Source organism: Heterodontus francisci, chromosome 16 (assembly GCF_036365525.1).
Source record: "Heterodontus francisci isolate sHetFra1 chromosome 16, sHetFra1.hap1, whole genome shotgun sequence".
Taxonomy (NCBI): Eukaryota; Metazoa; Chordata; class Chondrichthyes; order Heterodontiformes; family Heterodontidae; genus Heterodontus; species Heterodontus francisci.
The window spans coordinates 36,721,613-36,735,702 of record NC_090386.1 but is presented as its reverse complement, the minus strand read 5'-3'; the positions used below and the strand labels follow the sequence as shown (position 1 = coordinate 36,735,702).

General features: G+C 43.1%; 1 protein-coding gene across 3 annotated transcripts in view; it reads right to left on the bottom strand.

Moving 5' to 3' along the window:
- LOC137378056 (nuclear receptor coactivator 5-like) overlaps positions 1-14,090 on the bottom strand; it is a 47,439-nt gene that overhangs the window by 13,624 nt on the left and 19,725 nt on the right. For all 3 annotated transcript variants that reach the window (XM_068048114.1, XM_068048115.1, XM_068048116.1), the window contains 2 exons: positions 6,706-6,824; positions 1,494-1,617 (listed from right to left, as the gene is read on the bottom strand). In XM_068048114.1, the coding sequence (XP_067904215.1) occupies positions 1,494-1,617; positions 6,706-6,824 (243 nt within the window). The remainder of the gene's footprint in view (positions 1-1,493; positions 1,618-6,705; positions 6,825-14,090) is intronic.

Genomic DNA, 14,090 nt, shown 5'->3' with positions numbered 1-14,090 from the left:
GGGCTTAAAAGGATACACAAGAGGAGACTGTTTACTTTGGCAGGGGTATAAAGAACACAGGGGAACAGTCTCAGGATAAAGGACTGATCATTCAGGACCAAGACGAGGCGAAAATTCTTCAAAGGGTTGTGAATCTATGGAGTTGTCTACTCCAGAGGGTTGTGGATGCTCCATTGTTCAGTACATTCATGGCTGAGATAAACAGTACCATTGGACCAGAGTATCATGCAACAGGATATGTCAGGTACTAGTAAGAAATATCAATTCGCCCAAAAAAACTAATGGCTCTAGCTAAATATGCAGCTTAATGCTTTTTGCTTTAACCAAGACATAATGTGCAATATATAGACTGAAAATGAAGAGCATGCCAAATTCACAGCAATGCAATGTTTCCAGGATTAAAACCCCCACTTACTTTCTGGATAAGGACTGGCTATAAGGAACTTTCCAAATGGCAGAGTTCTGGGCTAGAATATCAATTAATTCTCAGCTTTCCTTTCATATGTCTCTCTTTTCACATTATTAAAAAACGTCAATTCATAAGATCAGCCATTTGGGATGCCATTAAAAATTCTGCAGTCTACAGAATTAATGGCTCATGTGTCTATAATGTCAAATTGTGTTTTAATAGGTGCTGCAGTTATTTAGAGCACATACATTGAGTATAAGGGTGGAAATAGATTTCATTCTCACAAAAAGTTCCAAATTTCAACGAGAAAAAAATCATTCACAGGAGCCTTTATGTAGTTTCTGTCAACAAGTTCAAAGTGCTTTTCCTACATCAGAGCACACTGCCAGAAATGGCAGATAACAGGTGAAAATCATCTATACACCAATTTTACCAAAATGTGAAGTCACTGCAGATGGAATTCCAGATAAATCCTATATACATACATTTAGTATTATCTCAGTCAAAAGTAATTTGTGTACATTATATCAGATAAATAGAGCATAGAGTAACCCCTGCAAATATTCTAATCCAATTTTACTTATGGGCTGCAGTGGTTAGCACCGCAGCCTCACAGCTCCAGCGACCCGGGTTCAATTCTAGGTACTGCCTGTGTGGAGTTTGCAAGTTCTCCGTGTCTACGTGGGTTTTCGCCGGGTGCTCCAGTTTCCTCCCACAGCCAAAGACTTGCAGGTTGGTAGGTAAATTGGCCATTATAAATTGCCCCTAGTATAGGTAGGTGGTAGGGAAATATAGGGACAGGTGGGGATGTGGTAGGAATATGGGATTTGTGTAGGATTAGTATAAATGGGTGGTTGATGGTCGGCACAGACTCAGTGATACAGAAGTTGAAAATCAAAGTAGGCATCCCTCAAACATCAAGACATTATTTGGACATCACATTGCTGTTTGCGGGACCTTGCTGTGTGCAAAATGGCTGCCATGTTTCCGACACCACAGCAGCAGCTATTGGCTGTTCAGTGACTTGGGACGCCCCAAGGACACGCAAGGTGTGATATAAAGACAAGCATTTTTGCTAACTCACTTTTGCTGTTTGTTGACTACAATAACTGAACAATCCACAGGTCTTTCAGCATCATAACGTCTCTGGATTTCATCATAATATTGCCGATACAGTTCTTCTCTTCGGCGCTCTCTTCTCATAGGATCTGTGGGACGAAGCACGTAAAGCCAACTTAATAAGTTCATCTGATCTACCCCGCTCATTACTGCTTGATGCAAACTAACTGAAGGGACAGTACAAACATGGACAAAGAGCTGAACTCCAGGGGTAAGACTGCCCTTGACATCAAGGCAGCATTTGACAGAGTATGGCATCAAGGAGCCCTGGCAAAACTGGAGTCAATGAGAATCAGGGGAAAAACTCTCCACAGGTTGGAGTCATACCTAGCACAAAGGAAGATGGTTGTTGGAAGTCAATCATCTCAGCTCCAGGTCATTACTGCAGGAGTTCCTCAGGGTAGTGTCCTAGGCCCAACCATTTTCAGTTGGTTCAATGACCTACTCTCCATCATAATGTCAGAAGTGGGAATGTTTGCCTATGACTGCACAATGTTCAGCACCATTCGCAACTCCTCAGATACTGAAGCGCTCAGATGCAGCAAGACCTGGACAACTTCCAGGTTTGAGCTGATAAGTGGCAAATAACATTTGTGCCACACAAGTGCCAGGCACTGACCATCTCAGAGAATCCAACCATCTTCCCTTGATGTTCAATGGCATTACCATCACTGAACCAACACAATCATCCTGGGGGTTAGCACTGACCATAAACTGAACTGGAGTAGCCATACAAATACTGTGGCTACAAGAGCCGGTCAGAAGCTAGGAATCCTGCAGTGATTAACTCACCTCCTGTCTCCCCAATGTCTGTCCACTATCTATAAAGGCAGGAGTGTGATGGAATACTCGCCACTTGCCTGGATGGGTGCAGCTCTAACACTCAAGAAGCTTGACACCATCCATGACAAAGCAGCCTGCTTGATTGGCAAGCCAGCCACCACTTTTAGCATTCACTCCCTCAAACACCAACGCACTGTGGCAGCAGTGTACACCATCTACAAGATGCACTGCAGCAACACCCCAAGGCTCCTTAGACAGCACCTTCCAAACCTGCAACCTCTACCACCTAGAAGGACAAGGGCAGCAGATACATGGGACCAACTGCAAGTTTCCCTCCAAGCCACACACCATCCTAACTTGGAACTATAATAGCCATTCCTTCACTGTCAGTGGGTCAAAATCGTGGAACTGCCTTAACAGCACTGTTGTGAACCTACACCCCAAAGCCTGCAGCTGTTCAAGGCAGCAACTCACCACCATCTTCAAGGGCAATTAGGGATGGGCAATAAATGCTGGCCTAGCCAGCGATGCCCACATCCCATGAAAGAATTATTATTTATTTATTTTTTTTAAATAGAAGTACATGGGAGCTACCAGCCCTGCATAGTAACATTAAAGCACTCCATACGCTCATCTTCCTCAAAGACATGCGGGTGCCAGCAACTGTGCTACCTTCGCTTCAAGGCTTGCAGAAGGCAATGCAATGACAATATCTGACTTCTATCGCAAGCTCACTGATGCTTTCCACTGGATGGCTGTTAGGTATGGGAACTCTGACTAATCCTCTAACTCCACCCAGGAGCACAAGGGCCAACCATAGCATTCTTGCCCTAGCTCCTTGTGCTGTAGAAAGTAAAGTTAACTAAGCTTCTATATAAATATGTTGTATGCTACTTCCACTGCTTTAATTATTTTGCAGTTGAAGTCTGGGTCAAAATCTAATTCAACAAATTTGTTGTCTTTCAAAAACAAAAACATTGCAGGCACAATAAAATTGACTAAAATAAGCTGAGAAAGGTACTTTTGATCCTGGAGCAAGTTATGAATTTACCTAGTGGTCTAGGCATGTAGACATATAATCTGGAGCACAGGTATTAAGGGTGATCATCTACAAGAACAGAAGCCTAAAAATGGACACTAAAATAGTAACTGGCAACATGTGAAAGTTTAATGACAGACCAACAGGCTATAGTGAAAGCAAATAAGAGTAGCAGACAATGGATAAAGATTCCCAAAGGGACTAAAAGATATTAACAGAATAAGCATATTTACCTATCTTTCCAACAAAGAGCTTCAAGGAATGTGGTCAACAGCTACAGATAATTAAGCATGGAAAAGGAATGCCACAGACTGCAAGTAGGGGGGCTGAGAAACAGGACTAACATGCTGAACAGGCAAACAGACAGTGGCATAGCTAAGTGGCAGCACAATGCACTAGATTACAATGAGATACAGTGTCAAATTTGACACCAAATTCTAAAAGGATAATTTCATCAGAGCTGCTGAATTAGTAGCAAACCCTCAGACTCATAAGAGATGCCCTTTATGATCACTGGAAAAGGAAACGGGCTAAAGAAATTCACAACACTGCTTTTGGAAATGTAATAAATTCTGCAGTGCAATCAAATGCAAAATGATTTAGATTGCCAGGGGAGTGGGTCAGACTTTGGCAGATGAAGGACCAAGTGGCTTCTTTCTGTGCCATGAACTATGATTCTATGAAGTTTAATTTAGAACTACACTGAAAGAGGTCAAGAGAAGATTGTGGTGTTATTGTGCATAGATCAGTGAACGCTCATGATTAATGCAGGGAACTGTAGTTGAAACCAACAGATCTTGGGTTGTATTAACAGCACAAATCAAAAACTTTTGACAATAGACATTGATCAGACTGCATCTAGAGTAAAACTACCAGTTTTGGCTTCTCTCACAGTGGATCAGGAGTGGCCTTGGAAAAGATCCAGGAGATCTAACAAATATGATTCCTAGCTAAAGAACCTCAGCTATTCAGATAGGTTCAAGCAACTCAGTCTCTTCAGAACAGCACAGACATTAGTGACTTGAGGTCCATCAAATAATTAAAGGGCTAGACAACATCCCAGTTGTTAGATTATTCCAGTTCTACAGACTGAGGAACACCAGAGGACAGGAATTTAAACTAAGAATATGTATAAGCTGGTGGTAGGCAGTACTACTCTCTGGGGAAAAAGGAAAAATAAGTCTGGATTGTGCAGCTGACTGCTACAGTGTGCACTGACTCTACATGCCTTCAAGAGAGTTGGACCGGTTCCTAACTGAGGCAGAGATTGCATCACATCGAAGGTACATGTCATAATAGGCAACTTAATCCATGGATCACCTGTACTGGTTTTAATTGCCGAATTGGTCTTTTGACTCTCCAGACTACACAGCTGAAGGAGAGAGAGGTGGGGAAAGCAGAGGTGTTTACCATATGCTTTATGGACTAGCTGGTCTTTCTTGCCTGTCAATTTCATACGTTCGTACACAAGAAAAACTTTTCAGTAGCATTAAAATACTACACAGCTTTTTGCTAAGGGATTAAGCAAACGAGCATCTTCCAGAAAAGGATACATTTGTAGGTGTCTTTATTTTAAAAATGGTCATTATCAACTGGATGGGCCAAATATCCCAGGATTGACATCACCTGCAGTGTTTTTGTTTGCCCTCACCTGGGACCATGCTTAATTCTAGAGCCGTACAAGTGAGATGCAATTGCAGTTTACTTTCTGTTCATTGGCTTTCCCAATTCATTGCCATCCCAGAATCCTTTTCCACTGAAGGAGAAATGTCTGGCCCTGGCATCTGCTAGTGGTCTCCACAGGACAAGGTGACCGCGTAAGGGCTAGAGGGGAGGTTTAACGTCCATCACCCTAGTACAGGGCACCCTCCCACTAGGTCCTACAGCTGCTAATGTTTGAAGTTCTGAGGAGTGAGTAGGTGGTTATTAGTTTGTCAGTACCTGACATTTTGGTGGAGAATTGCCAACTCTAGTTGGAGGCATTCCTGGAGATTTGACCATGCCAGGTAACATGACAATTTTACTGGATCTACCTCATTACAGTTGAATCCCCTATAGTTGATTCATTATTGTGGATTCGATCCAACTGCTGTTGAGAAGTCCCAAGAAATCAGCAGGCAAAGAGAAAGAGAGGACTGGGAAAGGAGAAATCTCCTTCCATCTCTGAGATGCCCAGATACCATCTCCTTACCTCCCCCTTCATACATATTCCCTAAGTCTCATTCCCCACCATCTGGACACCTATTCCCCAGCCTTCTGACCCTCCATTCAGCAGTCTCCATCTCTCCCCAACTCAACCCACAATTTCAAAGGCACTCAAATTCCTGACTTTCTGCGCCCCCCCCACCCCCCCCCACCCCGTCCAGTAGCAAGTTTTCCAATTCTGGGAAACTTGCGATGTAGAGTACAATTCCCAGCTTTTCCTGTGATAAGACTTGGTGCATTGAAGAATGTCCATAGTTTGTAATTTGCAAGTGTTTGTGGCTTCAAGGTGCAACCTGTATTTATTAGAAGTTATTCAAGCCTGTTAAGTGCTTGTTATTTGCAGGTGCGAATTTGTATAGGTTTCATTTTAGTTCCACCTCTTTCATAGAATCTATTAATCAAGCAGATGATCATGAAGCAATCTAGTGAAATGGAGACTTCAACAAACCACACCCCACCCCACCAAAAAAAAAATATAGAAGCAAACAATCAGGAAAACCAGATATTCAATCAACACTGCCTCCTTTGATCTGGAATATCTCAACTGCTGGGCCAGGAATTCTCAAAACACAAAGCTGATGGGACAAAATTAAAAAACAATTTCAAGAAAGAAAAAGTTGTGCTAACCAGCATATTATGAACATACTGAATGCCAATCCCAAGCCAGACAGGAATACTTTTTCCTGTAAAGGCTAGAGAAACATACAAAAGTTGGCCATCTTCTTTCCCCAAACACAACCATCCTTTCAGAATAACTAGGCATAGGTTACATCTTGGGGAAGCCTTACTAGATTGTTAAGCAGGCTACTGGAGTAATTAAAGCCTCAAATCCAGAAATTGCCAAATTTTTCATGTGGAACAGCAGGACTGCTTCAGATAAGAAAGGTTATCGACAGAAAGTGAAGTCTTAAAAAGCAATATCTTAAGTTTCTCCTAAAGTACCCATCAGCGTGGATGAAGAAATGAATCTGAAATCATGGTATAAACATGAAATTATTTCCCTTACAGACTTTAACAAGCGACGAGTACTAATAATTTTATATACAATATAATTACCTGAAACCTTTATCTCCTGAATATTTGCCAGACCACATAATAAAGCAAGATCCAGTCCATTCCCTTCTCTCGGCATGGATATCTGAATACTTACCATCAACTTCACGAGGTGCCCTGGAATCCCATGGCTCCCGAAATCTGTCCATGTATGGCTCCTCTTTCCTTCGCAAAATATCATCATAGCGATAATACCTATCATAGACTTCTTCCCGTCTGCAATGCAAAGGGTTATGGTCAAACCATGAGAAACAGACCATATTTAAAAAAGGCAAAAACTAAAATTCAACATTGCAAATATTTTACAGTATCACAGGCAATTTGACCCAAATAAAAGACATAGGCGTTCTCAAAAATCTGGAGAGCAAGGATTTCCCAATATTTGGCATAAAGTGAATGTCATGTGAATAAATTTTACATGCCTTCCAGTCATGAGAAACTTTACTACAGGAATACAGACAGAACTGGCTGCCAAATACCTAAGACATCACTGATCATAATGACAGACAGCACTACTGATCTCAAACAGCCAATACTGAAGTCCAACAATTTATTCTAGGAGTATACTACTACCTGGAATTTGACATGCAATGGACTGCAATTTCCCAATTACTGTACCATAAAATGTAACTGTTCAGAATACAAAAAACTCAATTTTTAAGTTGCTATTCTAGACCTGGTAATGTGCAATGAGACAAAATTAAACAACCTCATGGTAAAGGAGCCTCTAGGCAACAGCAATCATAACATGGTAAATTTCACATTCAGTTTAAAGGATAGAAGTGTGTGTTTAAGACTAAATAAAAGGTAATTACAAGGGCATGAAGGCAGAGCTAGCTAAAACGAACTGGGAAACTAGGTTAAAAAGGTAGGACAGTAGAGATGCAGTGGGAGACTGTTAAGGAAATATTTAGTAACTCTCAAGATTTATCCCAGTGAGAAAGAGATTCTTCGAGAAGGATGCATCTTCTTTGGCCTCCTTATCTCGAGAGACAATGGGTAAGCGCCTGGAGGTGGTCAGTGGTGTGTGGAGCAGCGCCTGGAGTGGCTATAAAGGCCAATTCTAGAGTGACAGGCTCTTCCACAGGTGCTGCAGAAAAATTTGATTGTCGGGGCTGTTACACAGTTGGCTCTCCCCTTGCGCCTCTGTCTTTTTTCCTGCCAACTGCCAAGTCTCTTCGACTCGCCACACTTTAGCCCCGCCTTTATGGCTGTCCGGCAGCTCTGGCGAACGCTGGCAACTGACTCCCACGACTTGTGATCAATGTCACAGGATTTCATGTCGTGTTTGCAGACGTCTTTGAAGCGGAGACATGGACAGCCGGTGGGTCTGAGCTCGCTGTACAATGTCTTTGGGGATCCTGCCATCTTCCATGCGGCTCACATGGCCAAGCCATCTCAAGCACCGCTGACTCAGTAGTGTGTATAAGCTGGGTATGTTGGCTGCCTCGAGGACTTCTGTGTTGGAGATACGGTCCTGCTACCTGATACCAAGTATTCTCCGGAGGCAGTGAAGATGGAATGAATTGAGACGTCGCTCTTGGCTGACGTACGTTGTCCAGGCCTCGCTGCCGTAGAGCAAGGTACTGACGACACAGGCTTGATACACTCGGACTTTTGTGTTCCGTGTCAGTGCGCCATTTTCCCCACACTCTCTTGGCCAGTCTGGACATAGCAGTGGAAGCCTTTCCCATGCGCTTGTTGATTTCTGCATCTAGAGACAGGTTACTGGTGATAGTTGAGCCGAGGTAGGTGAACTCTTGAACCACTTCCAGAGCGTGGTCGCCAATGTTGATGGATGGAGCATTTCTGACGTCCTGCCCCATGATGTTCGTTTTCTTGAGGCTGATGGTTAGGCCAAATTCATTGCAGGCAGCCGCAAACCTGTCGATGAGACTCTGCAGGCACTCTTCAGTGTGAGATATTAAAGCATCGTCAGCAAAGAGGAGTTCCCTGATGAGGACTTTCCGTACTTTGGACTTCGCTCTTAGATGGGTAAGGTTGAACAACCTGCCCCCTGATGTTGTGTGGAGGAAAATTCCTTCTTCAGAGGACTTGACCTATAAGGAAGTACTAAATCTGCAAATATTAGTGGTAGATCAGAAGATTGGACAGATTTAAAGAACCAGCAAAGAATGACCAAATAAATAGGAGGGGTAAGTAGACAGAGAAAGACAGCTAGTAATCTGAACAGTAAAATGTTTCTACAAGTATTTAAATAGGAGAAGAGTAACTAAAGCTAGTGCTGGCCCTCGAGCGTGTGTCTGGGGAATTGATAACGGAAAGCAAGAATGTGGCAGAGGTGTTGAACAGGTATTTTTTGTCCATCTTCATTGCAGAAAACTTGGACTTCACAAAGATACTTGAAAATCAAGAGATGAAAGGGAGGAACTTAAAACAACCACGACAAAAAAGGTGCTGGGCAAACTCAGACAAGTCCCCAGGACCAGATGGCCTGCATCCTAGGGTCTTAAAAGAAATAGCTGCAGAGATAGTAGAGGCATTGGTTATCAGACAGAGTCAACATGACTTTGTGGAAGGGAAATAGTGTTTAACGTAGAGTTCTAAGAACAAGCAAGGTGGATAAAGGGAAACCTGCAGATGTGGTGTACTTGGATTTCCAAAAGGTAAAGAATACTACACACGAGCACATGGCCATCGTGTAGGGGGTAACATATTAGCATGGATCAAGGACTGGGTAACTAATAGGAAGTAGAGAGTAGGGATAAGTGTCATTTTTGCATTGACAAACTAACTCGTGGAATGCCACAGGGATCAGTGCTGGGGCCTCAACTATTTACAATCGACATCAATGACTTGGATTAAGGGACTGAAGGTATGGTCACTAAATTGGTTGATGACACCAAGCTAGGAAGGAAAGTAAGTTATCAAGAGGAGGTTAAGAGTCGACAAAGGAATATAATTTGGCAGATGGAGTACAATATGGGAAAATGTGAACTTGTCCACTTTGGCAGTAAGAATAGAAAATCGGAATACAATTTAAATGGAGAAAGATTGCAGAACTCAATGGTAAAGAGAGATCTGGGTGGCCTGGTACACAAAACAGTTATATGGAGGTACAGCAAGGGATGAGGAGGGCAAATGGAATGTTGGCATTTATTGCAAGGGGAAAGACAGTATAAAAGTAGAGAAATTTTACTGCAGCTGTATAGGATCTTGGGTGAGACCACATCTGCCGTACTGTGTAGTTTTGGTCCCCTTATTTGAAAAAGGAATAACTGCAATAGTTCAGAGAAGGTTCACTTCACTCATTCCTTGGATGAAGAGCTTATCTTATGAAGAAAGGCCCAACCTGTTAAGTTCCAGTTTAGAAGAATGAGAGGTAATCTTATTGAAACAAGATCCAAGGGAACTTGACAGGGTGTACATCAGGAGAATGTTTCCTCATGCACGTGTTGGGGGCGGGAGGGGGTCTAGAACTAGGGGACAGTTTAAAAATACAGTGATTACTGACAACGCAGCCGGCAGGTTATGTCATCCGACTGTGCCAATCTGTGCACTGGTTCCTACCCTCTGTGCATGCGCTGTGTTCCGCAGTGCCAGGACTGGTTGGCGCATGCGCAGACGACATCATCGTGTAACGCGGGCAGATGGTGCGGGAGCCAGCGGCTGAAGATCTTGCTGGTGGCAGGTGCGCTTTCCTCCTTCCCCCCCCCCCCCCCCCAACCGCCCCCCGACCTCTGGTTCACCACCCGCTTGCCACACCCCCGACCGCTGGCTCACCCATCCGCCCGCTCCCTCCCCGCCAGCCATTGCGCGCTGTTTAGGTTGCCATCATGTGATTATTTGAGCAGCGCCATCTTTAATCCTGGCAGCTGCCTAACGTCACAGATCGTGATATTTTAGTGGCACAGGCTGCATTTGCGCGTGTGCCATTGCAGTGCCACCTAGTGGTGGCGTTGTCAGCAAACGCAGTCTTAAGAATAAGAGGTCTCTGACAGAGATGAGAAATTTTTTTCTCCGGTCGTTACTCTGTGGAATTCTCTTCCTCAGAAAGCACTGAGCCATTGAATTTACTCAAGGCTGAGTTGGATAGATTTTTGATAAGACAAGGGAGTCAAGGCTTATGGGAGGCAGACAGGAAAAAGTGGAATGAAGACCACAACCAGATCTGCCAAAATCTTTTATGGCAGAGCAGTTTGGAAGGGCCAAATGGCCTACTCCTGCTCCTAAGTCCTATGTTCCTATAATACTACAAGCTTGTTTAATAACTCAAAATATGGGAAAGAAAGCTGTTGCTGCCATTTGTCTGCAGAAATCAGGTCCAGATGCAAACATCACAATGTCAGCACAGTGCTTACAATAAACATTGAGCAATATTGATGTCACATATACATTTAGGACATCTCCCAGACCCAATTTTAAGACAATCAATAATTTTGAAATCTCATTCAGGTGCAAATCTATTTTAACCAATATAGTACATAGGGAGAAAAATCCAAAAAAATGAGGATTGGGAAAAAAAGTTAATTTTCATGAGCTGATTAGGTCAAGAACCCTTAATTAACAAAGAAGTGATTGAGCATCATGTCCCAAGTCCCAGTGAAAAAGGTAGGAAGAATCCTGTTGTGCCCACAGTTCCACAACAGTGTTGGTGCCTGTGGTACAGTACAATGGATAAGCACTTCTTATTGGGACGTCTCAGTATCTGCTACCCAGAACTGAAGCCGAATTCATCAATAGCCTGGCGGCAACAACTTTCCAACAGACAACAGAACTAGACACCTTTCCTAACTGCACGAGCCTTGGCAGAACTAGGCTCCATCGATGCATCTTTAAAAGGAGTGGCTTTGTACTGCTCCATGGCCATTCACAATTATACATGGTAAATAACCTTCACAGGTGATTCTGAACAAACATGATTTCATCTGCAATATTACAGCCTGGGACACTCAAATGGGATAAAATTCTTGTTTCATCTAAGAGGACACTGATAGTAAACCATTAATCTGTTGCATTCAGACAAATGAATATACAAGGTATGCAGAAAAAAAGTGGGGAGAGGATATAAAACAAATTACTCCAAGCAAAGGCAACATGTCAGAGGTAGCTGAGCAATCATTGCTGAGAAAGGCAGTTTGAGGTACAGAAGATACCATTGGATAAACTAGACCTAAAACATTGCTTCTATGCTCTGCCAGGGCATCAAAGCAAAGGAAACATGGTACATTTTAAGATAAAGATCTAAGTTTTTTTTCACAAAGGTGATCAATAGCTAGAAAAGGATATGAAGTGCTAAGGAACTTGGAGACAGTTAAACACCTAACTGCTAAAATGGAAAGACAGGAAAAACTGCCTTACTGGAAAGGAAATCAAATGGGCTGAAGGACATTTTTCATCTAAGCCTAGCTTAGGAAGTTTACCAGTGGAATTCTGTGCAACTGACAAAGGTAAACTATTTTTCTTCATCCTTCTTGGCCAGTCTGCAGCCTCTGACAGTTGACCACACCATCCTCCTCCAATGCCTCTCCATGGTCATCCAGTTCGGTGCTATTGCACTTGCCCAGTTTCATTCTTATTAATTCATAGCCGAGTACCACTTGTAAGTCTTTTCACATTCCCGTTATCTCTGGACGTCCCCATCTCCTCCACCCCCCCCCCCCCCCCACCACCAAGGATCCCCTATTTCTCACCTAGTTACTGAGGGTCAGCAACATCATCCAAAACACAACATTGTAAGCTGACCACACCCACCTCTGCATCATTACAACTCCTCCACTGGTGGTGCTAAATTCTTAGTTCTTCCTCAGACTAAATATTGGGATGACTGAAACCTTTGACTTTGGGCTCCACTTTGAACTCTGTACCTAGCCCTTGGACTACAGCCCTCCCTGGCAACTGTCTGCAGTTGAAATAGGCTGTTCGCATCCTTGGCGTCATGAGACCAAGATGAGCTTCTGACCACATCTGCATGCAATTACCAAGACCGCCAATTTCTACCTCTTATCACCTGACTCTGCCCCGCCTCAGCCCATCTGTTAGAAAAACCCTGATCCATACCTTTGTTGCTGCTAGAATTGACTATTCTACTGCACTCCTGGCTGACCTCCAACATTCTACCCTTCGTAAACATGGTCACCAAAAACTCTGCTGCCAGTGTCCTTACCTGCACCAAGTCCGTTCATCCAGCATGCCTGTGCTCATTGACCCAAGTCAACTTCCGGTCAAGCAACACTGATTCTAAAATTCTCATCCTTGCTTTCAAATCGTTGACCTCACCTCTCCACATCTTCCTCCAGTCCCACAACCCTCATATCTGCATTCCTCTATTTCTAGCCTTGAACATCCCCAATTTTCATTACTGCACCATTTGTGGTTGTACCTCCAATTGCGTAGGCCCCAAATTCTGGAATCCCCTCCCTAAACCCCTCTGCCTCTCTTTCCTCTTAAGACACTTAAAACTTTGGTCATCTGCCTCAAAAATATCTTTATATAGCTTGGTGTCAAACTCTGCTTTATAACACTCCTGTTAAGAATCTTGGGATGTTTCATTGTGAGAGGCACTATTTAAATACAAATTGTTGGAAAGAGGAAAGACAAATACACAAGTTGCAATTGTTTGGAGTAGGAAAAAGACTGACATTTGGATTGGGCAAAGCACAACTGGAGGAAGAATCAAAAATATACAAATTAAACTTAAATATCTTCAACAAACTTCAATTAAACCTCATTGACAAGTAAATGAAACCAAAAGGGGAACACAAGAGGATTTTTGCAATGTTTGCATTTATATATTTATTGGAACCCCAATAAAGTTTCTGGCCCAGCCGCAATACTGAAGTGGCTCTCATTAAAGTCAGAAATGACATACTTTGTGACTATGACTGTGATAAACTATCCCTTCTCATTATTCTCTACCTGTCTGCAGCTTTCACAGTTCACCATACCATCCTCCATGGGTGGAACTGCACTAGCTGGTACCATTCTTATCTAATTGTATCTGGAGAATGGCCTGCAATGGCTTCTCTTCCCACATGGGGACTTCCAGAGTTCCCCAAGAAGGTATTCTTGGACCCTTTCCCCTTTATTTCTCATCTGTGTGTCAGCCATGACTCCGCATGGCAGCACTCCCACCCGAGTCACAAAATTGTGGGTTCAAGTCCCACTCCAGGACCCGAGCACAAAAATCAAGGCTTTCCTCTTCAGTACAGTACTGAGTGAGTGCTGCACTGTTGGAGGTGCCATCTTTCAAATGAGATGTTAAAACAGACCTCATCTGTCTTCTTGGGTGGACATATAAGATGGCAGGACACAATTGCAAAGAGCAGCAGGGAAGCTATGTTTGGTGTTCTGGACAATATTTTATTCCTCAATCACCACAAAAATATATCAGGCCATCACATTGCTGTTTGTGGAGCTTGCGGTGTAGATACTGGCGGCTACACTTTAAAAGTACTTCATTGGCTGTAAAGCAGAGATGTTTGGTGGTCATGAAAGACATTATATAAATGAAGTATTTCT